The sequence below is a fragment of the Mirounga angustirostris genome, unplaced genomic scaffold (genome assembly GCF_029215605.1).
Source record: "Mirounga angustirostris isolate CCGP_5_RB_7025 unplaced genomic scaffold, mMirAng1.0.hap1 SCAF_16, whole genome shotgun sequence".
NCBI classification, from domain to species: domain Eukaryota; kingdom Metazoa; phylum Chordata; class Mammalia; order Carnivora; family Phocidae; genus Mirounga; species Mirounga angustirostris.
In genome coordinates, this window is record NW_026991724.1 from 1,755,261 (window position 1) to 1,780,602 (window position 25,342).

Sequence of the window (25,342 nt, forward strand, 5' to 3'; positions counted from 1 at the left end):
AGATAGACCCCAGAGACCTGGGTCTCAGTCTGGGGTCTGCCCCTACCATCTTGGGGCAGGGGGCCACTCTGAGCCTCTGTTTTCTTTTCTGTGCGGGGAATGGCATCGCTGACGTGGCTGATACAGGACAGCCATCTCCCCGTTGACTCTGAGGGCCTGGACTGAGCATGTGCCCACTCCCCGGGGCCACACTGAAGGTCCCCGGGGCTGTCTGCCCCATGCACATTTGAGCCTTTCCCGGCCAGGCTCAGCTCCTCCTTCAGCCCTGTGGTGTGGACACTGTGTCTGGAGCCCCACCTCCTCTCCGCAGCTCATTTTACTATGTAGCCTGGCAGGTGCAGGGGCAGACAGCCTAGGAGCCCCAAGGGACTGGGCTGGGGTCCATGCCAGGCCCAAAGGCCACTGCTCTTTGCTGCCCCACCCAGCGCAGGGAGCCCCTGAGCATTTCAACTCCGGAGTGGCAGCTACAAGTCACGACTTTGAGAGCAGTTTTCGATCTGAACTTTCAGTGTGGAGCACAATCTTGGCCTGTCCTTGCATCAGCCGGGGCTCTAAGCAGTGAGGAACATGGCCGTGGGGGCGGGGCGCTACTAGGGTGTCAGTTAATTTCCTGGAGTGATAAGCAGGTGGCAGGGTGCAGCGGGCTGGAAGAGTTCAGGTTTTTCTTCTACCTGAACTGCCAGGTCTTTTTTTTTTTTAAGATTTTATTTATTTATTTGAGAGAGAGAATGAGATAGAGAGAGCATGAGACGGGGGAGGGTCAGAGGGAGAAGCAGACTCCCCGCTGAGCAGGGAGCCCGACGTGGGACTCGATCCCGGGACTCCAGGACCATGACCTGAGCCGAAGGCAGTCGCTTAACCAACTGAGCCACCCAGGCGCCCGAACTGCCAGGTCTTATCCAGTTCATTAGTGCAGATTTATTTTTTTGGGCCTTACGGCTCAAATTGTAAAATTTCACTGATTGACTTTAGCTGGGGAAGAAGCCCCCCTTGGGGTCTGCCAGTCCTGGGTTAGTTCTGTGTCGAAAAGAGAAAAGGTGTGAGACCTTTCCAGCGTTTCTTTCTTTTTAAGATTTTATTTATTTATTTGAGAGAGAGAATGAGAGAGAGCACATGAGAGGGGGGAGGGTCAGAGGGAGAAGCAGACTCCCTGCCGAGCAGGGAGCCCGATGCGGGACTCGATCCCGGGACTCCAGGATCATGACCTGAGCCGAAGGCACTCGCTTAACCGACTGAGCCACCCAGGCGCCCGAACTGCCAGGTCTTATCCAGTTCATTAGTGCAGATTTATTTTTTGGGGCCTTACTGCTCAAATTGTAAAATTTCACTGATTGACTTTAGCTGGGGAAGAAGCCCCCCTTGGGGTCTGCCAGTCCTGGGTTAGTTCTGTGTCGAAAAGAGAAAAGGTGTGAGACCTTTCCAGCGTTTCTTACCTTAACTGCAGCCCATGGAGAAGCAGCCGGTGTGGAGGGCTCGTGCAGAGGCCCTTCCCAGGTCCAGGTCCTGCGGGTTAAAGTCGGAGGACCAGCCCCCGAGAAAGGAGGGCCCCGCTCTGTGCCCTTGCGGATTCCCTGCTGTGGGTGCTGCCGGGCAGCTGGTCGCGCGAGCCTCCGGGAGGGCGCCGTGCGCAGAGCCGAGCCGCAGCCTGGCCAGCTCACCCTGGCGGCGGCCGAGAGCACACACGACGGAGGAGCAGTGGACTGGAAGGTCTGAGCGCTGAGGATCTGTTGCCTTCGTTTTAATGTAGTTTTGCTTCGTTGTAAGTGGGTGCGGTAACAGCCAGTGGGTCCCTGAGGAACGCATTTGCTTACTGAGGATTGTATTTTGTTTTGAAACTTTTTTAAAAACCCCATGGAGAATACTAAAGCGTTTGTTTACTCGTCAGCCAGTCAGTGAACATTAAAGTTTCATCGCCTCCTGCACACCCACTATGTCACCACACGGATGCTTCCAGCTCGGGTCAGGGCCAGGGGTCTCCCGGGAAGCCAGGCAGGGCCTGCTTGTGTGCGTCCGGGCGCGTTTGTGGAGCCTGGCCTGGGGGCCCACCTGTGCCCCCCTCCGCCCAGCCCCACGTCCCCCGCCTTCCAGGTCGGGACCAGCTATGATTGGTGTGACTTCCAGTTTTCAACGTACACTATTAAAGCCCCCAGCTGGGCCCAGCTGAGTGTCACCTCTGGCTGACGCCCCCTCCTTGGACTTGGCCTCGCCTTCAGTCCCCATCTCACGTGTCAGAATTGCCCCCCGTGGTCCCATCACTTGGCTTGTCACGTGGATTCATGCTAACAGTACCTCACTTACCTGTTTCCTCTGTGGGATTCCAGAAGGTTCTCTCTGCAAAAAGAGTTTCCCACCTTCGGGAAGTTAGGTGGGCTGTGTGGGCACCTGAATTAGGCTGAAATGGGGAGGGGTGCACACAGGTGAGCACAGACTCCTTCCGGTGGCAAAGGTGCATTTGTATTTGTAACCTGCTCTCTGAGGATAGGCCTCAGGTGGGGCGTGGGCAGGGCGGGGCAGGGCTGTGGTCAGAGTCTGGCAGGAGGTTGAAATTCATTCATTAAAAGTTCTTTATGGGGGCGCCTGGGTGGCTCAGATGGTTAAGCGTCTGCCTTCGGCTCAGGTCATGGTCCCAGGGTCCTGGGATCGAGCCCAGCATCAGGCTCCCTGCTTGGCGGGGAACCTGCTTCTCCCTCTCTCTCAACTGTTCCCCCTGCTTGTGCTCTCTCACTCTCTCTGTCAAATAAATAAATAAAATATTAAAAAAAAAAAAAAAGTTCTTTATGAGAGGGCACCTGGGTGGCTCAGCCTTCAGCTCAGGTCATGATCCCAGGGTCCTGGCATCGAGTCCCATGTCTGGCTCCCTGCTTGGCGAGAAGCCTGCTTCTCCCTCTCCCTCTGCCTGCCACTCCCCCTGCTCGTGTTCCCTCTCGCGCTCTCTCTCAAATAAATAAAAATCTTTTTTAAAAATCTTTATGATAGCCTAGGGGTGTGTGGGATTGTAGGTTTTTGAGAGTCGAGAAGTGTGCTTCTCAGCCTCTGACCTTGAGCCTGGAGAGCTGTCAGTCAGAACAAGGCCCAGAAGGTGTGAGCCGCCAGAGGGGCTGGGCTCCCCTCTCTGGGGCTGCCCCTGTCCGCCGGGGCCGCCTGTCCCGCGCGACTCACTGCTGCCCTCTCTCCGCAGTGCTGCTCACGGCCGTGAACTGCTACAGCGTGAAGGCCGCCACCCGGGTCCAGGACGCCTTCGCCGCCGCCAAGCTCCTGGCGCTGGCCTTGATCATTCTGCTCGGCTTCATCCAGATCGGGAAGGGTGAGTGCAAGCTCCGGGCGCCCCCGCCAGTTGTCCTTCGAGGCCCTGCCTTGCCTGTGGTGGGAGTGGTCCCTGGCCCTGAATGCCCCGGCCCGAAGGTCTGCCGTGCCAGCATGCACGGTTTCCTTTGAGCCGGTCACGCTGGCTGGCAAGAGGCACTGACGTTACAGAGACTGAACGGCAAAGTTAAATCCCGAGTGATGGGGAGAAATGGCCCAAGCCGTCCCCTCAAACCCCACTCTCCTACCCACACGTGAGGGCGGGGGTAGGATGGGGACATGGCAGTTCGCAGAGGGACCTCGGGGCTGCGCCCGGCACACGGAACTCGAGGTGGGATGGAACCGTTACCGAGGCAGATCGCGCACATGGGGGCCCACATCTCAAGTGCCTGTTCGATGGAGGGTGGCCGCCCCCAGGGAGGATGTAGGAGCCCCCCACCAGCCCTAGCATCTTGCCATGCCAACCCCTCCCACTGTGGTCTGCCACTTCGTCTTATCCGTGTGGGTCACCCACGGCGTGGCGCTTGGTGGCAGTGCGTCCTCTCGGTGCTGGGAAGGGAAGTACGCGTTTCTCCTGGGGGGGTGGGATCTGCTTGGCTCTCACAGACCAGCGGTCCCCCAGGGGCTGGCGCAGGGCAGCTTCTGAGGGCCCCTTCAGAGAGGGTCACCAAGAGGGCGCACAGCCACGTGCCCCGTAGCCTCTGTGTTGGCCTCTGTCCACGACCGAGTCCTCTCAGAGCCCTGGGGTGCGGGAGGGCAGCACTCGTGCCCCCAGCTCCGCAGCAGGAGAGCCGGGATTGGGGTTAGATCCGCGTCGTCCAAGATCGCATGCCAGCACAGGGCTGCGTGCCCCTCGTGTGCAGTCTTCTCCAGCAGGGCACTCCGTGGGCCTCTGTGGGCGTCTTCATCCTAGCCCACCCTCTTCACGTGCTGCCTAGCCACGAATCGAGTGGGTGGAAAGCCTGTGATGGCCCCATATCTGCCGTGTCCTCCGGGCTTCTGCCCGTGATACCCAGAAATCCGTTCCTTCAGTTCCTGGGCTCTCATGCGCCCTTCCCCTAATGGCCACACAGGGCCCCACGCATCATAGGAACTCAGCATCCGCAGGCCGTGGGCCCGTGCGGGGGGGGTTCATGATTTGGGAGAATTGGGTGCACATGGGCCCTCTCTGGGGCTAGAGAGAAGCCCACATGCTGGTCTACACCAGCCTAGTAACGTGGAAGTGAGAACCCAGATAATGTGGGCAGACCGTCTTTATTGAACACATTCACGTGTGTGAAGGTTCCTAGCGTGGTTCTGGGACCTAATGAGACCCCAGCACCCACGAGCTACGATCAGCAGCCGCATCGAGGGGGAAATCCCACCTGATTTCCAGACCGCTTTCTGGGGCACGAAAGGGAGCCGGACGTCATCCTGGGAGCATGTGTCAGATCAGCCAGGAAATCCTTAACCCCCACCCAGCCGCGGGTGCGCTGACCAGGCAGGGCTGGGAGGGGCCGGTCGGCCCTGAGTGTGTGCGGGGCTGCTGCTCCCGGGGCTCCCACTGCACTCCGAGAGCCTTCCCGGGGCTCCAGGGTCTAGCACCTCCTTGAAGACAGGACTTCATCATCTGCCTTAGTCCTCGAGTCTTGAGGACCCTGGTCGGGGCTTCCCTGTGCAGCCTCGTGGAGCAGTCGGCTGGGCGGGACCCGGCGGACCAGACTTTGTGCAGCCAGAAGTGTGTCATTTGATAGAAGATCCGCTCGTGAAGGTATTTGCTGGGCCGGTCTGATTAGCTACAGACAGATGAGGAATGTGGAGGGGGTGACCTGACTTTTGTAAAAACAAATTCAGTTGGATAGCAAAGAGCTTTTGTTCGGCTCGGATACCTAATGTGTTTGTGATGTTGTTGCTGTAGGAAACATTCCCCCCCCCGCGCCCCCCCACACCCCCCTTGCCCCAAAGCAGTTCTTTTCTGAACTCGGGATACAGTGTGGCGTCTGCAGAATTCTGCCTCCTGGTTTTCTTCAAGACGGTTGTGTTGTTCCCAGATGAATGCCTTCCCTTCTGGGGGACATATGGTTGCAAAATTGACGCCTTTCTCCTCCCACGGAGTCCGTAGTCTGACTCTTCTTCCCTCGGGCAGCCTGCCCGTCGCCCTGGGTCCCCATGCTGATGGCAGGCGGGAGGGCCCGGATCCTTGGGGCCGGGGCTTGGCTCGATGGTGCTCAGACTGTCCCCCAGCCAGGCTGTCCCCCAGCCAGGCATCATGGCACAGACCCCGGGTGCCCTGCTCCCCCGGGCTCTGAGTGGCCGGTCTTCCTCCCCAGCCCACCAAGCACCCACGGGGGCCCGAGGGCTACAGAGGGGGTTTGAGTTCAGCTGGCCATTGGTCGGCCACCAGGCCTCTGCTGGGCTCATTCCCTCGAGACCCGTGAGCAGTCCACCCTTGCTCTTCCCACTCTCCTTCACTGGAACCTTCTGAGGCCCTGAGTGTGACTGGCTGCTGAGCCCCGACAGGGACTTGGCCCTGCTGGCCAGGGCTCGGCTGTGGGGTGGGAACACCAGACAGCACATGAACAGGAGAATTGTAGACAGGCAGACGGGGCGCCAGCGCAGACCAGGACTGAGGGCGGGGGGGGGGGGGTGCAGCTGGATGAAGGCACAGAGTTAAGGGGACAAAGGGACGGCTCTGCACGGCCCCAGGCTGGGATCTTGGTGTGGGAGCTGCTCAGCTGCCCTGTGGCTGTGGGTGGGAGGGCATCCGTGGGGCCTGGCGCCATGCGAGGTGTCTGGATTTGCTCCCAGCATTTTCAGGAGGGGAGACAGAGCTCAGGTCAGCATTTCGGGTCCGGTGGCACAAAGCAGAGAAGCAGGCAGACTGGGTGGGTGGAGGGCACTTGGGGGCTCATGCTTGCCACCTGCTTTTACCCTTTTGGTCTGTGGACCCCTTATGTGGGACGCCCCACGGGGGCCATGGCCCTAAGGCCAGCCCGTTCCCAAAGCCAGGCGGGCGTTCCTCAGACCAGAGATGGGAGTGGGGTGCAGAAGGTGCGTCCCTCTGCCCAGGTCGGTCCCGGAGGACACACAGTGGGACCCGTGTGGACCCGTGTGGTTTTGCTCGGGCTGCAGCACCAGCGGGAGAGCGGTTACAGCGTGGACTGCCCGGGTGTCCAGGTGTAAAGGGCCCATAGAGCGCCTCCTCCCTCCCACGCCGAGTCTGAGCAGGATATCCTCTGCCAAGGGAGGTCGTGGCGGCTAGGTCTCCATGCACCAAGCAGTCCTGCCCCCCAGCCCCCTGCCCCTACACCCCAGGCTTGCAGCAGCTCACACAAACTCAGCCCGCTGCCGAGATGTTGGCCCCAAAATGCTGAGAGACATGGGTGTGGTCTGCACGGCACGTGGAGGCTCCTGAACCCGGTGTTGATTATCTCGTACGTCTGGGCACTGTCCCAACATGACGGGGTATCTCGGAATGGGGGACACATGGGAGACAGCCCGGACAGGAAGGGGCGAGCCCTTGCAGGCCTCCCCTGACAGGACTTCAGGGCCCATTTCAGAGGGGCTCGGGGTCCTGCTGGGACCGCAGGGCACTGCACCGGGGGGCTGTGCAGGGCTGGGGTTTGGTTCTCCACTCTGGTCACCTGGGTCCCAGGAGCAGGGAAGGGGCCGGGGGCAGGGCAGGGCCTGCCCTGTGGGAAGACTTGTACTGAAGGTGCCATCGAGGCAGGCTTGGTTGTTTTTCCTGTGGATGTTCTTTGATAAATTTTTTTTGAAGATTTATTTGAGAGAAAGAGGAAATGTGAGTGGGGGAGGGGCAGAGGGAAGATTTCCAGCAGACCCCGCACTGAGCGAAGTGCCTGACATGGGGCTCCATCCCACGACCCTGAGATCATGACCTGAGCCAAAACCACGAGTCAGCCCTCGACAGGCTGAGCCACCCAGGCGCTCCTTTTCTTTGATAATTTTTAGTTGAGGCCTTTTCCTTGGGCCTGCACACCTCTGCACTAACTCAGCCTCCAGGATCCTAACAGCTTTGGAATCACGCGCTTTGCTGGTGCTGCTCTCCGGCATGAAGTCAAAGTCGGCGAAGTCGGGCTCTCCCACTGAGGCCCTCAGCCCGCCTGGGCCCTGGGCCGTGGCAGCCACAGAGCCCTGTGCTGGGCACAGTTGGTTCTCAGGGGTCTCTCCCAGCCTGCTCAGTGGGGAGAGGTCCCTTTGCAACTGGGATTTGAGGTTTAAGGCAGATCTTGAGGCCGAGGGGCCCGCTCCTCCGGGGGTCTAAAAGACAGAGGGTCCCAGGGACAGACACTGGCCCGGTGAACAAGCCCCGACCTCCCGTCAGCCTGCCCACACCCAGATTCTTGCCCCATCACCGTTCCCAGACATCAGGCAGAGGCAGGACAGGCACCACGTGTCGGGCACGTCCCTCCAGGGCGGGGAAATGCGGAAGAGGAGCCCGATGAGCCAGCTGCAGGATGCGTGCCCTCCCAGGACGCTGGTCTCTGGGTGAAGCAGGACACCCATCGCGGTGCTTTCTGCCCAGGCCCGTTAAGGGCACCGGTCACGCGGAGCTCCCTCACCAGGTGGGACTCAAGAGCACGGAGGCCCGGTGGCCCCACACGTGACAGCCCATCTTACAGAGCAGGAGCCTGAGGCCAAACACTGTTTGCTTGGCCACTGATTGCAAAGCAGGATCCAAGGCCACAACTTATCCCAGCCACGTCCCTGAGGCACAGAGTGGAGACCAGGGCATCTGGTGCAGACGGAGTGAGTCCCGTTGGTCTGTCTGCAGACGGTGTCCCGTCGTCCCCTCATGGTTCTGGGGAACAAAAGTCCAAACTCAGGGCTGTAGTCCCTCTGAAATTCGTGGGGCATCCCTCCTTGTCTGTTCCAGCTTCCGGCGGTCCCTGGGCTTGTTGGTCCCTGGGCTTGTAGCTGGCCGAGTGGCCCCTTTCCGTGTCTCTGTGTCTTCCAAGGGCCCTCGTGGGTTCAGGGCCCACCCTAATCCGTGATCTCACCATGAGATCCTCACCTCCATTCCGTCGTCAAACCAGGTCACATTCAGAGGTTCCAGATTAATAGGAGTTCCTGGGGAGACCCTCTTCCCATCTCGTGATGTAAATGACCATCCCATGGAAGCCCAGAAGGATAAAGTGGGACGAGAAGCAGAAGAGCTTCCAGGCTGGTGGATGTTCCCCAGTTTGGGGCTGACTTTCTCACAGTGTCCCCAGCCCAGGAGGGGTGCCCCAGGGCTGCTCTGCCTGTGGGAAAGCACGGGGGGGGGGGGGGGGGCCTGCCAGCCCGAAGGTTCTGGGATTCCCTGCGGCCCAGCCCCAGATGTGGTGTTGACAGGCTCCCGAGGCCCTGGAGAAGCGCTGGTGAGCATCTGCCCAGCTTTCCCCCGCCACGCAGAGGCCAGGTCTCAGGGGACGCGGGTGTGGGGGGAGCCCTGGTCCTCCCAGGTCAGAAGCCGGAGGGCTGCCACATTCACCCGGTGGGAGGAAGGACCGTGCCTGTCCCCGTGTGCACAGAGCTGCTGGTTCCTATGGCTGTCTGTGTGACCTGGGGATTCGGGCTGGCTTTCCCTGACAGCACTCCCTGGGCCTTGGAGCTTTCCACCCCAATTACCCCGGCCCCCAAGGGGTCCCCGTGGGCGGGAGGCGGGCCCAGCTTCCGGCTGTGTGTTGGCGTTCACATTCCCAGCAGCCCTTCTAGGAGGGCTGCGTGTTCGGGCTGGTAGAGGCAGACGTGAAGGTCCGGGGGCTCCGGGGACTCGCGTGCACCGCGGGCGAGCCGACGGCCAGGACCCGGCCTCAGCCGGCATGCTGCCTTCCCTCTGGGCAGCAGTGCGGTGTGCAGAGAAGCCCCAGAGAAGGGGTGGTGGCACGGGACCCCGTTAAACTGTGGGATCCCAGGGTGCCCACGCCCCCACTGTTGGAGCCCATGGGAGGACCTGCGGCGTGTCTGTCTGTCGCCGTCATTCTCTGGCCTGCTCTTGGGGGGGCAGGGGCCCCGTGGGGAGAGAGCCCGGCTGAGTAGCTTAGAGCACGGTGGCCATGTGGGGGCTGTCGTCATTCATCCATGTCTGAGGCATCCCGTTTTGGGGCCCAGCACAGTCAGCGTGTCTGCCCTAGCCGTGGGAGCGGTGCACGCGGGCCCAGCATCGGTCACTACTCGCCCGAGCAGAGTCCTGCCCTGTGTCGTTGCCGTCCGGGCAGCCGCCCTCTGCATCCCAGCCTGTTGAGCGGCACCGCCTGCCTCCACCCACCAGACGGCCCCACCCCCGCCCTGTCAAGCCTGCGTGTCTCCAGATATCGCCATATGTCCCCTGGCTGCAGAGGGCAGGTGGGTGGTTGAGACTGCACGTGGAGTCTTCTAGACTCTGCCCTCCTCCCAGGAGGACTCCGTGTCTCTTCTGCGCCCCGCCCCTGCTCACCACCGCCGTGGCCACACAGCGCAGTTGCTGATGCACATCATGACGCCCAGGTGTGGCCGCCTCCCCCGCTTCTGGCTGGAGCTGGTGGAGATGGGCAGGCGGACCCTCCCCCCAGCTCTCCACACCTCCCTGAAGACCACCTGCTGTTAGGGCTCCAGCCCCAGCAGGACCCCAGGACAGCGAGGGCAGGCACAGGCCAAGCAGACCCAGTGCCTGCTCCTTGGTGCCCATTGAGAAGGAGGGGCAGCGTGCTTGGCCAGCATATGGTCAGGAGCCTGGAGAAGCTGCGGGTTTCCCTTCTGGGCCGGCATCCAGCACAGTCTGTGTCTGAACAAAGCCAGGAGCCCTGCCGGGGGCGCATGCACGCTGCCCACTCAGGACAGGTCACTGTCAGACCCCTCCCTCTGTCCCTGGTGTGCAGTGAGGCACGCTGCGTCTACGGGAGGTGATAGGGTGGGCGACGGCCCAGAGGAACTGGGCAGAGGGTTGATTGGCAGCCAGACGCAACAGCCAAATCCTTGGCAGAGCTTTGCCTGCTCCCCACACCCCAACACACACCACAAGAGAAGCAGGAGGGCTGCCAAGCCCACGTGGTGCTGCGGGGTCTGGGGGCCGCTGCGGGGTCTGGGGGCGCGGTCCCTCTGTGCGCCTGGATGTCTGCTTTCCTCCGAGGGACTGGGCGCTTTGCAGCCAGGGGGTGAGGTCGCAGACGGCCAAGGGAGGTCCCAGCAGGTGGCCCAACCACACTTGTCCTAGGAATAGAAATCTTTGCAGTCTGTTTGGGAGGGGCCTGGCCGAGGCCCCCAGTGAGATTCTTTCCTCTGTGTTTGGTCAGAGCAGCTAGTATTTCCTTGGAGGAAATCAGGCTGTAAGTCCCAGAAAATACTGTTGTACGTCGGCAGTACCACCCCCCGCGTGACCGTCCCGGACGGCTGTGTGTACGTGTCCCGGCTCGGAGCTGGTGGCCACAGGGAGAGTGGCGCCTGAGGAGGACATCGAGGCTGCGCGGGCCTTCGCAGGGCTGAACGCATCTGGTTCTTAGCTGAAAACCACAGGCGGCAGGTCCTACCTCGAATCTTATCCCTGTCCCAGCCCTTTATCTGCAGTAGCCAGGATCCTTCTGCGCACCCACACTTCATCTTTCCTGTACCAGGCTGGGTGGCGGCCCCCAAAAGTGACCTCTGCATGGAATGTCTCCAACCCACACGTGCACACACGCTGTCACTAATTCAGGGGAGACTAGTTTTAACAGCTGCCCCCAAACGTATATCACAGCAAATGGGAAAATTGTTAAATTTGAAGAGTAAACAAGATACGTAGATGTGTATTCTAGTAGGAAGATGGGGCAGGTTCGTGAGAAAATCGTAGGTTCCAGACATGCGTGCAGTATGTGTAAGGGGCCGTTCTTGGGGAAAGCCTTCCGTGCTCCAGAAGCGGCTGTGGGACCTGCATCCTCGGGAGGTCTGGGGGAGTGAGGGTGGTCTCAGCGGCGCCCCCAGACTCTTAGGAGCAGCTGGGGCCCTCTGGGAGGTGTAGGTGGTGTAGGTGGTGTGGACGGGTTCCCAATCCTGGTCCTAGATCCCCCTGCGTGTTGGTGGTTCCCCACTCCCAGGGCAGGTGGCCCAAGTCTCCGTGTCCCCAGCTGCTGGACAGCAGAAACACGTGGACAGGGCCATGGGGTGTGGTGGAGCTCTGCAGACGTGGAGTGCACATTGCAGACCATTTCCATGGGGGAGCCGCCAGGAGGGAGCCCGGGGGGCTCTGGGAGCTCTCCTAGGTGCTGTTGAATGAAGGGCGCGCTGTCCTGAGCCCACTCTCTGCACGGCCCCCATCCACCCGGCCTGCTGACCACCCTGTGACCAGGCAGTCCTAGGACCTGGGCCTCCAAGACAGGTCACATGCGGGCAGTGGGTGAGGTTCCGGCCACCCCGGGGCCAAACAGTCTATCACGAGACCGTGGCCACGTCCACCTCCAGCTCAGGTTTGAGATCAAAGGCCTCAGCACACCTGTGGGGTCAGGACAAACAAGCTCAAGGGTGAGTCCAGAACATGTAGGAGGTCCAGAGCTGCTTTTGAAGGGCAGGCTTCTCCTGGGGGAGATAAGGTGTGACGGGATCTCCCTTCAGCAGTCCCCTGACCTGCTGTCATTGTGTCCTGTTTCTGGGGTGACTGAGGCCATCACCCTTGTGGGAGGGTGTGGGGAACCTTGGGCTCCCCAGGGGCCTGAAGACCCACCGGCTGTGGGTCGGGGTCACATCCCTGCTTCGCCCCACAGTGCCTGGGCCCGTGGCTTCTCAGCTGGATGCAACACAGGCCTTCACATGCAGAGCCATAAGGACTCTGTTAGAAATGTCCCCAAACTAAGGAGCAATCCACACCTGACCAAGAGTACAGCCCCTCCTCCAGCTGTGTGTGCCTGGCAGGCGGCCGCCACGGGTGGGCTGAGTGACCGGCCATGTCCCATGTCCCCGTTGCAGCCATCCCCGGAGCCAGGAGCTGGAGATTATGGGGCCGGCTGGCAAGCTGGCCCCTCGTTACGGAGCAAGTGACTCTGGGCCCGAGGGTACCGGGCGGAGCCTCACAAAGAGCCCCGGTAGCCAGGGTCCCCCCAAGACCCCCATTTCTAGTCGTGTGTGCCAGGTTGGGTGGTGGACCCAAACCCGTGTCCCCTGGGACCTAGAGTGTGCCCTTATGTGGAGAAAGGGTCTTCACGGATGTGTTTGAGGGAAGGATTGAGACGAGACCATCCTGGATCAGGGTGGGCCCTAAACCCAGGGACACGTGTCCCGGTAAGACAGAGGGAAGACAAAGCAGAGAAGCCACGAGAGGATGAGGGCAGACAATGGGGTGGTGTGACTGCATACTGGGGCCCCCTGGGCCGCTCCCGGTGGAAACGGTCAGCAGAGAGGTGGACACAGCTCTGCAGGGCCTTGCTGTCATCTGTCCACGCGGAGGACCGAGGCCGAGATGCCCCCAGGGCAGGGACGGCTGTCCAGGAGGTGCTCACACTGCGTGGCCCCATCGCCTCATGCCGCTGCAGTCTCTCGGGCACATCCAGGTTCCAGGGACAGATCTGAGTTGTTTTGAGAAATTTCCTGCTGACACTTGCTGACAGGTCATGCTCTGAGCTCTGTCCCCCAAGCAAGGAACCTGGGTTTAGGGTTAGGAGCCCGAGATATTCCCAGCACTAAGGGGGAGCCGAGACTCAAGCCTAGGTGCTCCTGATCTAGGGCTCAGGTCAGGGGTTCTGCAGGGGTGTCCCCTGAGGTGACTGGGGCGACCAGCCCCTCCTCCTGACCCGAATGAATCGCGGGTAGACACACACATGCCCCTGCCTCCACCTATCTGGGCATCCATCCTTAACGCACATAGTCCGCTGGTACTTAGAGTGACCAAGAGTCTGCAGAGCTGCCTCCCCCTCACGGGTGGGCTAGGGGCATCTTGGGGGCCAGGTCCCCCGGGTCACTCGTGCCTGCTCGCTCCTAGCCCCAGGTAAGTGTGGGGACGCTGGCCAGGTGGCTCAGCAGGTGCATTGAATTTCTGGCAGCGGAAAGCCTTCACCCCAGCGTTTGTGAATGTGTCTGTATTTTGCTCCAGGAACATTCCAGAAGTTGTGGGGAGACCTCTTTGCAGTGATCTGTAACCTGGCATTCCTTTCTGTGTGTTTGGCCTTTGCCAGGTGACGTGTCCAATCTGGATCCTACGTTCTCGTTCGAGGGCACCAAGCTGGACGTGGGGAACATTGTGCTGGCATTGTACAGCGGCCTCTTTGCCTACGGGGGATGGTACGTTCTAGAATGTCGGGGTCTCTGGGCCTTGGGCGGACCCTCGGGTCCAGAAATCCGGGCCTCTTGGCCGTCCGCGGGCTGTTCGGGGGAACGCAGGCAGGGCTCTCGGGCCGCTGCTCGCCCCACGCGTCCCAGAGAAGTGCAGCCGTGCCCGGGCGCACATGTGGCTGCTGCTCACAGCAAGCCTGGTTCCTGTATGCAGACCTTTGCTGACGGGCTCAAAGCCTTTAGGCTCAAGGTGCTGGGCTTGGGGGTTCTCTCCCCGCCAGGAGCAAGGTGCCTGCCTACAGCCCCAGCCGACGCCTTCTGTCCCCTGGGTCCCCAGCCGTGGCCCCTGCTCTCGAGCCACAAGAGTGGCTGCGGTGGGTGGGCAGGCCAGCGGCACGGAAGATGCCGGAAAGGATCAGGCAGCAGACAGGGATGCCTTGTGCTTAGTGCAGCAGGCCTTCCACAGGGACGCGGAAGCCGTGAGGGCTGCCCTTCGGGTCTCTTTCCCCACGTGGCCTCTGAGCCTGCCCTCGAGTGCTCGGTGTGGACGTGAAGAGCTGCACACGGAGCGGGTCTGCAGCGGGGGAGGTGCCCAGGGGGCCCCCACTGCGGGCCGGGCTGTGCCTCTGCCCGGGGGGGACAGAGCATCAGATCACAGGCCACGTGGGGGTGGCAGCACGGACCTCCTAGGACAGCTGCTCACCAAGGGGGGCCCCGCATGTGGATGGGGGCTCCCGGGGGATCTGTGTTGTGGGAGGGATGTGTAGTTAAGTTTGGCTCTCTCATTTCCAGGAACTACTTGAATTTTGTCACAGAGGAGATGATCAATCCCTACAGGTATGAGTACGCACAGACTCGCTTACTTTAACGTGAGAGGAGGAAGCCTGGTTCTGTCTCAGACGAGAGCAGGAGGGGCGCTGGGGCGGGGTGCTGGCTTTGGCCCCACGCTGTCTGCAGGGTGGCCGTGTGACCTGGAACAAGGCTGCCCCGCGGGACCGGGGCCTGGGGCTGGAGGAGTTGAGTCACTGGCCCAGGTTCACACAGCCGTCCACCTGCCAGCTTCCGGCCCCTTACCCACGCTGGTGGCCGCCTTGCCGCTCACCGCCTTCCCCGCGCAGTGAGGCTCCGGCCCCGGCCCGTGTGTCAGATGGAGCACCCGCTCCCCACCATCCAGTCTGGCCCCGTGCCCGGCTGCCCTTGGATGATGTCCGCCTCCCCCTCCTTCCAGAAACCTGCCCCTGGCCATCATCATCTCCCTCCCCATCGTCACCCTGGTGTATGTGCTGACGAACCTGGCCTACTTCACCACACTGTCCACGGAGCAGATGCTGACGTCGGAGGCTGTGGCTGTGGTAAGATGCCACCTCTGAGCCCCTGACGCCGAGCAGACCAGGCCCCTCAGCCGCGAACCACACCCTCCTCGGAGGGGTCGAGCCGAGCTGTGCTTTGCCACCCCCAGACAGAGTAGGGCACTGGCTCTTCACCCGGGCTCACGGGAGATGCGGGGCTTTCAGGCAGTGGTGCCCAACCTCCCCCAGGCCAGCTGTAGGGCAGCACGTGGAGCGATTTGTCGAGCCGAGTATGGGTTTGGGGAAAGGGCGAGTCCCAGGCAAGCGGGGCGTCCAGCCCTGAGCGCGGGGTGGTGCAGCTGGGTGGCCTTCCCCCACCGGCAGCCCGGATGCATCCTGAGTCTCCTGTACTGGGCACCACGGCCCCTGGGTTCAGCGGAGGGTGCGACGTGCCCGGGCTGCGCCGAGGGGGCTGGCTGAGTGCCTCGTCAACCCCCAGGCCAAGCAGGGTGGCCCCAGAGCCAGGGGACTCCGCTCTTGCAACACCCACCCACTCTACCTTCTGGATAAACACCAAGTCCTGCTTGGGGGGAGGGGGTGCGGGGGACACTGGGGGCCCAGCCAGAGACAGCTGCGCTCCCTTGAGCGGATGGGCTGTGCTGATGGGGGGACACTGTGCACAGGACCCCCCTGGCATCATGTGGGGTGACAAGTGCCCGAGACTGGAGGGGACTGAGGCACAGGGCCCCGTGCTGAACCAGGTCCTGTCCCTGGGGCTGCCCCCCGAAGTCCAGACCCCGGGGGGGGTCACTCCGAGTACAGACGCACGATGAGCATGTGGGGAGCCGTGTAGGCAGAAGTGTGCCAGGGCCAGGCTGTGAGGACGGCCTGTCGTCCGGCCTGCGAGGCTGGAGCCCTGTGCTCGGGTGCCCGGGGCCGAGGGGCTCATGCTCACTGTGTGCCTAGGACTTCGGGAACTATCACCTGGGCGTCATGTCCTGGATCATCCCCGTCTTCGTGGGCCTGTCCTGCTTCGGCTCCGTCAATGGGTCCCTGTTCACGTCCTCTCGGTGAGCCCGCACCCAACACCCGCGCATCGCCCAGCTCTGGGGGAGAGGCAGGAGGCTCAGCTGGGGGGGGGGGGGCTGCTCCACACCGCCTTCCGACATGTGCTCTAAGTTTTGTCTTGTCGTGTTTGAGGAATACAGAAATAAGGGAACCATGAACTCTGCTCTGCCCCCCGGTCCCCTGCCCAGAGGTGACATCTGTCTCCCTCTGGACTCTTTCACGGGTTTGTTTCGAAACCCTGCCCAGGGGGACTGGAGATGAGGAAGGCTGTCTTCCCCTTGCCAGCCGAGCCCCTCAGGGACTCCGGGAAGCCCACGCAGGGAGCCCGGCCCTTGGGATGGGCCCGCTCTGCTCCCTGCCCTGCCTGGGGGCGCATGGCGAGGAGGCTGAATGCCCACTGCTCTGTCCACAGGCTGTTCTTCGTGGGGGCCAGGGAGGGCCATCTGCCCTCCGTCCTGTCCATGATCCACCCCCAGCTCCTGACACCCATGCCGTCCCTCATCTTTACGGTAAGCGGGCAGTGCCGTCAGCATCCTGTCCTCCATCCCTGGACGATGGCTGGCGGGCCGAAGCAGGAGACTGGCGTGTCCCTCGGGGCCCGTCCGGGCGGCTTCCCCGTGGAGGCCGGCGGCGGGAGGGAGGCTGCGCGTTCTCCACACGAAGCCTGTCGCGGCCTCGCCTGCTGTCGGCTGGCTGCACGCTCGAGGCCGACACGGAGACACAAAGAACCTCCTCACCTCGTGCTTCACAGATTTTTTTTAAGTTTTTAATTCCAAAAATTACACGTAGTGGCCGTAAAACAGAAGACATGGAAGCGCGGGAAGGGGAGCTGCGGGGAGACGGCGGGGAGCGGGCCGCGCGCAGGAGCCACGCGGGCCTGTGTGCAGAGTGCGCATTTGTCACGAGGTGCCGTGTCTCTTGCAGTGCGTCATGACCCTGCTGTACGCCTTCTCCAGAGACATCTTCTCCGTCATCAACTTCTTCAGCTTCTTCAACTGGCTCTGCGTGGCCCTGGCCATCGCCGGGATGCTGTGGCTCCGCTACAAGAAGCCCGAACTGGAGCGGCCCATCAAGGTGAGCGGCCCGCCGGGCGGGGGCTCTGCAGAGCCACGCGCCTCGGAGACAGGGCCTGAGTGTCCGCCACTCACGGGCGCTATGCCTTCAGGCACGTGGCCGGGCAAGCCCCCGTCCCTCCGTCTTCCCTCCGCCAACGAGGGGTCAGGGTACCCTCTCCGGAACCTTCTGGTAAGGCTCGAGCCAGATGTGTGTGAACGTGCTTCCAAACTAGACAGAGAGTTAACTAGTTCACGTGATGGCCATTATTGGGAACCTCTTGAGTGCTGACCACGTGATTCCAGGTGCTGGGGTTCATCAGAGAACAAATGAGACCCCTGAGTCCCCTAGAGCTTCTCTTTTAAGGAGGGCAGAAGTAAGCAAGAAACCCGCGTGCCAGGTGGGGGGTGATGAGCGCTGCAGGGCAGGTGGGCAGGCGAGGCCCTGACTGGCCTGGGGCAGCATTGAACCGGACGGCCGGGGAGGGGCAGGTGCCAGGGCAGGAGGGGAGACCAGCTGGGCTGCAGGTGGAGGTGCCCGCTGCGCCCGCCCTGGCCTTGGCCTGCCCAGGAGAAAGCAGGGTGCTGGCCCTTGTCAGCCTGGGACTGGGGTCCAGCTTCCCAGGGGTGACCCTGTCTCTCCAAGAAGGCATCTCTCCACCCGCACATCTTGGCCAGCAGGCAGTCACTGGCTGGCAGCTCCTGTCCCTCGTGCAGCCCCTGCTGGCATGTGGGCCTCACAGTGGGCACCTGTCCGCGGGCCTCCTCCCTGGCTCCCCACCAAGCACCCTTGCAGAGGCCAGCAGGGTCTGGGACGGGTTCTTGGGGGGGGACCAAGGCAACCTCAGTGCCTGGGATCATCTCGGCCCTCGCTTGTCGGGGGCGCTGTCCCAGTGGGGCCGGCGGCGGGGGCGGCATGCCGTGTGGGCTGACTTAGTGGGACCCTCGCTCGTCCTTCACCCCCCCGGGGTTTCTGCCAGTGTGTAGACAGACGGCCGATTCTGGGTGTAGGTGAGCCGGCCCGGCAGAAGCGGGCGGGGGTGCGGGGAGCCGCGCGCCGGGCTGTGGGCGTGTCCGCGGCTCCTCCGCTTTGAACGCTGCGGGTGGGTAGCGCGCCCGTGGGGTGCAGCCCGCAGCTCCGCCTGTGCACAGAGGGCTGAGGAGGAGGGTGCCGGTGTGCGATTAGTGATTAGCGGGTGGCCACGGTCTTCCCAGAAGCACCGGGCCCCTCCTTTGGGTGGCAGTGGATCGGGTGCTGGGCCAAGGTCGCCACCCTGTGAGTGAAGCAGGAGGCTGATCTTCCCTGACCTTGGGACTCCTCAAGGGCCCAACCTGGTTGTTTCCGTTTGCCTGTCAGCACTCTCTGTGCTTAGTTGCTGAGGGTGGTAGAGGTCTCCGTCGTCAGGAGCCCCGCCGACTCGCCCAGGCCAACTCAGAAAACCACTCAGGCCAGAGCCGGTAGAGGCTAGAACAGGCCCCGGAGGTCAGAGCCGTTCTGAGCTCGGCTAGGACGCAGGAGTGGCTTGGAGCGGGGTGGGGGGCAGGGTGTGCCGAGGGCATGGGGGACGCACTGCGTTCAGCAGGGCGGACGGGACTCCGGACAGCAGGCCGTGGGAGATGTGGGACAGGACTGGCGGACGACAGGCTGCCGGGCATCAGCCCCATCCCCGTCCCCATCCCCAGGTGAACTTGGCCCTCCCCGTGTTCTTCATCCTGGCCTGCGTCTTCCTGATCGCCGTCTCCTTCTGGAAGACCCCTGTGGAGTGTGGCATTGGCTTCACCATCATCCTCAGCGGCCTGCCCGTCTACTTCTTCGGGGTCTGGTGGAAAAACAAGCCCAAGTGGCTCCTCCAAGGCATCTGTGAGTACCTTTATCCGCAGTCTGGGCCCCCCCACCCCAGAGCGGGGCTGTCTGCAGCTCTGGTCTAACCCTCCCAGCCCCTCGCCTCCCCCTGCCCCAGACCCCAGAGCGGGGCCCTCTTCAGCTTTGGTCTAACCCCCCAGACCCCAGAGCAGGGCCGTCTGCAGCTCTGGTCTAACCCTCCCATCCCTTCAGCCGGCACCCCCCCGACCCCAGAGCGGGGCCATCTGCAGCTTTGGTCTAACCCTCCCATCTCTTCAGCTGGCACCCCCCCAGCCCCTTGCCTCCCCCCTTCCCAGACCCCAGAGCAGGGCTGTCTGCAGCTCTGGTCTAACCCCCCCATCCCTTCAGCCGGCACCCCCCAGACTCCAGAGCGGGGCCCTCTTCAGCTTTGGTCTAACCCCCCCATCCCTTCAGCCGGCACCCCCCAGACCCCAGAGCAGGGCCATCTGCAGCTCTGGTCTAACCCTCCCAGCCCCTCGCCTCCCCCTGCCCCAGACCCCAGAGCAGGGCTGTCTGCAGCTCTGGTCTAACCCCCTCATCCGGGAGCAGCAGAGCGCCCACTGTCCCAGGTTCCAGGGTCAGCCAGGGGTGACGACAGGTGTGCGAGGCCCTGGCCAAGGGGCCGGCGGTGAGGCGTTCACGGCGCTGACCGAGGTTTGGGGCGCTGTGGTGGGTTTGGCAGTGACGTCCGGTCCACGTATTTCAGGGATAAGACGCTTAGCTTGGTACCAGCTAATCTCAGAACAAGGGATTCCAGAGAACCAGGCTGCTTTTGCCAAGTAATGAAATCCCACCGTCTGTCGCCAGCTTAAACACAGCCGGCTGACCTAGAAAGGCAGAAAGGACAATGCGGGATCCGGGACCGCCGTCCTGGGCTCCGTTCACAAGCCAAGCTTAGGACCCGTGACTGGAACCACGTCGAATGTGGCCGGCTTCTGGGAGAGTCAGGGCGTCCACAGGCCTGCGCCCCAGTCACCACGTGCCAGGTGGCCATCTGCGTTCTCACTGGTGCCCGCCTGTCGGTCATTTTGGTGAAGCTTTGCTTCCAGCCCAGCCCAGGGGCTCCCTGTCAGTCATCTTTCAGAACACACCACCCGAGGGCCTGAAGCAGGAGCCGCTCCATGCGGAAATCAGCCCCCAGAATGAGTGCTCACAGACCTGTGGGTGACAGGTGTTGGTCGGGCCCCTGATATACGCCCGCCTGCGAGCGGCAGTCATCCTGAGGAGGGTGTGCCTGGACCCTCCGTCCCACTGTGGCTGCTGAGAAGCCCGGGCTCTGAGCCGGGCTGAGGGCTGAGGTTCCTTGGCCACACCAGCTGGGCAGCTTGCACAGCGTTCGGCGCTTCTAACCTGCGGGCTGGTCCCCGCAGCAGGGAGGCCCACAGGCCCGGGGCAGATGTACACGCTTCGGGAGGTTCCAGAGAGAACGCTGGGTTTCTAGCCACTCTTGTAGCTTTGGGAGGTGCGGCTGCGGGGGACGGGGTGAGCTGCAGCCCATACCGCCCGGTGATGCCCACCCCCACCGAGCTAACCCAGCTGTTCCCTGCCCCCCACAGTTTCTACGACGGTCCTCTGCCAGAAGCTCATGCAGGTGGTGCCCCAGGAGACGTAAGCGAGAAGGACCAAGAAGCTGCCAGAAAGAAAACACACAAAGATGGTGTTGAAACATCTCATCACCCTGAAAAGCGACTCCAGTCCTGTCATCCAGGCAGCTCAGCTGAGCGCCCCGCACCGTTCCTCCAGCGGGTCAGGGGGCTGGGCCCCAGTGAAAACTGGTACGACTTTAGCCCCAGAAAGCGAACTTCTGTCTTAACCTTCGTGAGTGCAGCACCGAGAAGAGGCTGGGCCCCTGACCCTCCGCAGGCTGTTTGCCACCGTGGGCCCCGCTCCTTTCAGCCTTGGTTTATTTGTATTATTTTTTTAACTTAAATTTGGGGTCAAGTTGACGCCACCAAGATGATTATTTTCTCAAGCAATGAGGGGGAGTGGGGAGAGTTTTCCCCTTCGCCCCCCGCAGCACGATGTGCCTCCAAGGGACCAGGTCGGGTTGCGGAGCGCAGCGCCCAGCCTGGCCCGACATAGGCCCCCTGGAAGGGAGGGGTTCTGAGCACCAGACACTCCAGTCCCACGAGCAGAGCCACCAAGACTCAGGCCTCGCTGTGTGGACCTCCGAGTTGCACTGACAGACGGCCGCCCAGACCACGCGCTTGGCTTGCTTTTGTTGTTGTTGTAGATGTAGTGATTTTAGCAAAAACTAATCTCGGGACTTAGGTCTCTTTGCCTTAAAGACCCAAGGGTAGATCCCTCCCAGACCCCCCAGAAGAGAGCAGAGAAGGTCACCAGAACAGCTGCTTTCAGAGAGTGACGCCGGCCCTGACTCAGCAGAAGGCGGGTTCCTGCACCTGGTGCCTGCTGCCTGATCGGGGGGGCCGAGCAGAGGTCACGGGCACCCAGACCACCCCGAGCCCCCACCCACGTGCACCCCCCGGGACGCGCTGGGCTTCTGGCTTCGTACATCCCACCCCAGACACCCGCGTGAGCGGAGCCACAATGGCAGGACGACTCGGATGTGGGCTGTGGGTCGCGCGGCCTCCGGGCTGTCCCACATCCGGTACTGGGACTGACGGAGGGTTGTTCCTGGCGAAGACTCACACTCGAAACGTAGAACAAACCAGGCAAGAACGGCAGACACCATGACTGGGAGTCCTCAAGGACTTCCAGCCAGGTAGTCTCTCGAGACAATCCCTCCCTGGGCCTGAAGAACTGACCCCAGCAAGCCGCCTGGAGCTGGCTCCGTTTCCTGGTGGGTGAGGCGCCCCCCCCCCCCCCCCCCCCCGCCAGGCGGACTCTGCTGCTGGGATGCTGGGCTCTCGCTGCACCTGCTCCCAGGGCTGTCCTGACCCCTCGGGCTTTTCTCTTTGCGCTGCCCATGCTGCTTTCCTCGGGGCTGGCCGCTGAGGCCAGTGCGGCCGGCGAGCTGGGCCCTCGGGCATCGGGCTGCAGCCGGAGGAGCTTCTTCAGCCCCCAGGGCCACGTGAGCTTGGCGTGGCCAGCCTGCCGCCAGGACCCAGAACAACCTGAAAGCAGCTCAGGAGGCCGGCAAGGCGGCCCGTCATCCATCCTGCCTGCTCTGTGCCTGGGCACGGTGCGGCTCTGGGAGGGATGCGGGGAGCCAAGGGGCCTGGGCAGCCTGCCCGTGGCGGCCTGGTCCCCCAGCCTGCGGGGATGGATGGGGGCCGGGGTCTCCTCTCACGCAGGCAGGTCAGAGGCCTGCTGGCGGCCCAGGCTGCCATTCCTGGAGCCACGCCCCCCCCCCCCCCCCCCCCAGCCCAGGGGCCCCCCTCCGACGGCGCCCCAGACGCCAGGCACACTTCCATGGTGGTGTTCTGGGCAAGGCAGAGACTCCGCTTTTTCTGACCACTCTCTACTGACAGGTGTCCCGAGCACATGTATCTGTTGCCTTCGTTTATTTATTATTATTTTTTTAAAGCAAACCGTGTTGTAACCAGCAAGCGTTTGCTCGTGGGCCTGCTGTTTTATCTTGTCCTAACGTGTCACTAACTTAAAGGATGCTGTGGGCACCATGTGTATTTATTTGCGGGGTTGGCAGCCGCCCTTGCTGGTGCATGGTATTCCCGCTGTCCTGGCAGCCCCGTGTGTCCCGGCCACGGCAGCCCAGCCGGGACGCCTGCTGCAGAATGGTGTGTGGGTGGCCTAACGTCTCTTTCTCTTTTCCCTTCAATGGCTAACCTGTTGACTTGGCTGGTTCAGGGTGGGGAGTCTGGGCTTTTTGTGTGCGGGGTTTTTCGTTGGTTTTTGAAGAAAAACAATCTTAAATACTACTGGTGGTCTTCTGTGTCTTTTGTTCAGCGCCAGATTCTGGGTGTAGGAATGACCCTGGGTGTTGTCCCCATGGAGGGGGTTGATCGTGCACCTCTTGGCCCACCTCATTCATTCACCAACGTGGTCTCCTAGAGGCCGGCAGCGTGGGAAGCCCACCACGGTGGCCACAGCCCCTGTCTCGGGATGGGTGGTGAAGGCCCGGAAGGAGGCCAGGGGCTGGGTGAGAGTTCAGATCTGCCTCTCGGAGGGAGCGTTGTGTGGCCTCGGGCCTGCAGGCGGCGGGGACTGCTGCCGGGCCGGCACCCCGAGGGCAGGGGAGGCACATACCAGCTTGGAGTCAAGAGGAAGGGCCAAGCCCTTCCCTCATTCCCACGACAGACACCCGAGTCTCTCATCGAGCCCCGGGGTGGAGCGGGGCTGCAGGCCACACCACTCCTCCACGGACGACACGGAACTCTGGCACACTGCATCTGAGTGTTAGCGTTCTCACGGGGCCTCAAGGACGGGCGGGCAAGGGTCTGCCAGGGTGGGAAGGGCTTTGTGGGGCAGCCACGGCCTGAACCTTGGGTCTGCAGGTCTGGGTGCTCAGTGAGGGGGTTTCCGCCCCGTTCCTCAGACGGGCTTGTGGGGGGGGAGTGCCGCCTGCTGCCACCCGACGACACCAGGGCCTCCTGACTCCGCCTGTGCACCCCTGCACACTGAGCCCCAAAGCCGAGCGGGTAGGGGGCTGCATGGGCGGGGTGCCCAGAGCTGCTGCCCCCGCTGGACACCCTCCCACCCTGCCCCTAAGGGCCAGGGGCCCACGATGGTCCACACTCCCGCCCAAGCACCGTGCCGCTCCCGTCTGCTCCAGGGAGCCCCGCTAAACTCAGCTCGTGCTGCGTCCAGGAGCGTGCAGAAATCCCACATCCGTTCGCAGGGAAGCAGGTGGGAAACCTGTGGCCCCAGCCCCGGCCCAGGGACAGCTGTCCTTGACGAAATAGGGTCTCGATGCTGCAAAGGATGGTGCTCAGACCAACCACAGCGGACCGAGGTCCCGCTCTTCTTGTGAGGGGCGGAGGGGGGGGGAGGGACATGGAGGCAGGGAGACCAGAGAGGAAGGGAGGGAGTGGGGAGAGGGGTCCACAAGGTGGGGGTACTAGGCACTCCATGCCACAACCTGCATCCACTGCCCCGTGTGCAAGGGGAGGACTATTGTGTTCGGAGGAGCCGTGGGGAGGCGGGGAGCAACGCTGGTGCTATGGGAGACTTCTCGCGGTCCCCCGGGTCCTAGGAAATCCTGCCAGGCTCCCCAGATTCACCGGGCGCCTGTATGAAGAGCTGGTGAGGGGTTTAGAGGGGTCAGGCCAGCAGCAGCGAGACAGGGACCGTTGCCCGTGGAATTAGCCAGAACCCAGTGAGTGTAGGGTTTCTGCAGGCTGTGGGAATAGGGGTCCGGCAAGGGGAACGGGGATTCTGAGCTGAGGGGGTGGGGCGACCCCCGGGCCAGGTGGGAGAGCTCGGGAACCTTGGGGTGTCACAAGGACCCCAGGGAGGGAGTGTGTGCCTGCTTCCAGACAAGACCCTTTCTGAGCATCCCAAATACACTACCCTTCTGTGGCCTCCAGAGTCCCATAAACCCTTATCCCGCCCCCCCAACCACTGAACAGCCTCCAGAGATGGTGAGGGTGGGAGGGGCCCTGAGCCCACATCCTTTGGTCCGGTCCCCGTGAAAGCAGGCAGACCCTCTCCCCTGCACGCACACGGGGTGCCCACACCAGACGTATTGCTTGGGGGCCCGGGCGCCCTTCACCCTGCAGCCAGAAAGTTCTAAATTCCTGCATTCCAAACACGCCGAGCGCTGCCCTCTGTACTTCTTGGGGTCCAGTTCAGGCAAGACCCAGACCCTTCTCTTCCAGCCGGAGGGTGACTCCATGCCGCCAACAGGAGCCCCACCATGTGATTAAAGTCGGAGGCTTACAGCACACACACCCACAGCGCCCGGGTGAGCGGATCACTCACAGAGCGAGTCTCTACCAGTTCCCCTGGAGAGCAAATCCTGTCCGGGTCAGAGAGGGCGTGGAAGGCTCCAGAAGATCCCTCTCGCTCAGCAGCCTCTGTGCAAGCTGTCTGGAGAGCGGTACGTGGGCCCCAGGGAGGCTCTTCTCCCCGCAAAGGGGGCCTCGGGGCCCAGAGTCAAGACGTGGGTCCATCCCTGCCCACCTGTGGCCCCGCCCGTCCCTCCTGGGGGAGGCCGCCCTCCGAAGCCCTTGGACAGCCCCTGGCTGGAGGTTGGGAAAGCAGCGTGTGGACAATCCCCGACCCCGAGGTCAGCCAGGCTGCTCCTCCTCCTGATGAGCCGCTCCAACTATTACACAACCGACGGCTGACTTCAATCTTCCGGGAGCACTTGCCTGGCCTTCCCCGAGGGCCCACCTGTGTCCTCCTGGGCAGCCAGGGCGGTGGGAGGGTGTCCCTGGACATGACGGCTGCCCCGTCCTGTTCCTCTCGCTCTGGCGACCTTTCTCCTGGTTGTGGCGCCCGCGTGGACGGCTCGGCCTCGCTCTCAAGGAGCCACGTTGGGGCTTGGGGGCTGCGTCCAGCCTTCTTCCACTGAAGCTGCTATTGTTTGATTTCTGGGCTCGGCTCAGGCCCTCCCTTGCGGATAGCAGCGATTCCCACAGGGAGGGATTTGTCAAATAAAACCTGAGTCTGGACTGTCTGGACTGTCTGGACTGAGTAAGGAAAGA

The 25,342-nt window shown here is 62.5% G+C and overlaps 1 protein-coding gene across 4 annotated transcripts in view; it reads left to right on the plus strand.

The window, feature by feature from the left end:
• The window catches only part of SLC7A5 (solute carrier family 7 member 5), a 33,351-nt gene extending 10,739 nt beyond the window's left edge, over window positions 1-22,612 (plus strand). Inside the window, exons 2-10 of one of the 4 annotated variants that reach the window (XM_045890599.3) lie at window positions 3,179-3,304; window positions 13,401-13,506; window positions 14,290-14,334; window positions 14,726-14,849; window positions 15,753-15,856; window positions 16,267-16,363; window positions 16,779-16,928; window positions 18,590-18,767; window positions 20,327-22,612. In XM_045890599.3, coding sequence (XP_045746555.1) covers window positions 3,179-3,304; window positions 13,401-13,506; window positions 14,290-14,334; window positions 14,726-14,849; window positions 15,753-15,856; window positions 16,267-16,363; window positions 16,779-16,928; window positions 18,590-18,767; window positions 20,327-20,382 — 986 coding nt within the window. In that variant the 3' untranslated portion in view covers window positions 20,383-22,612. The remainder of the gene's footprint in view (window positions 1-3,178; window positions 3,305-13,400; window positions 13,507-14,289; window positions 14,335-14,725; window positions 14,850-15,752; window positions 15,857-16,266; window positions 16,364-16,778; window positions 16,929-18,589; window positions 18,768-20,326) is intronic. The other 3 variants (XM_064581498.1, XM_064581499.1, XM_064581500.1) reach the window with 3 other exon arrangements.
• The last annotated feature ends 2,730 nt before the right edge of the window (window positions 22,613-25,342 follow it).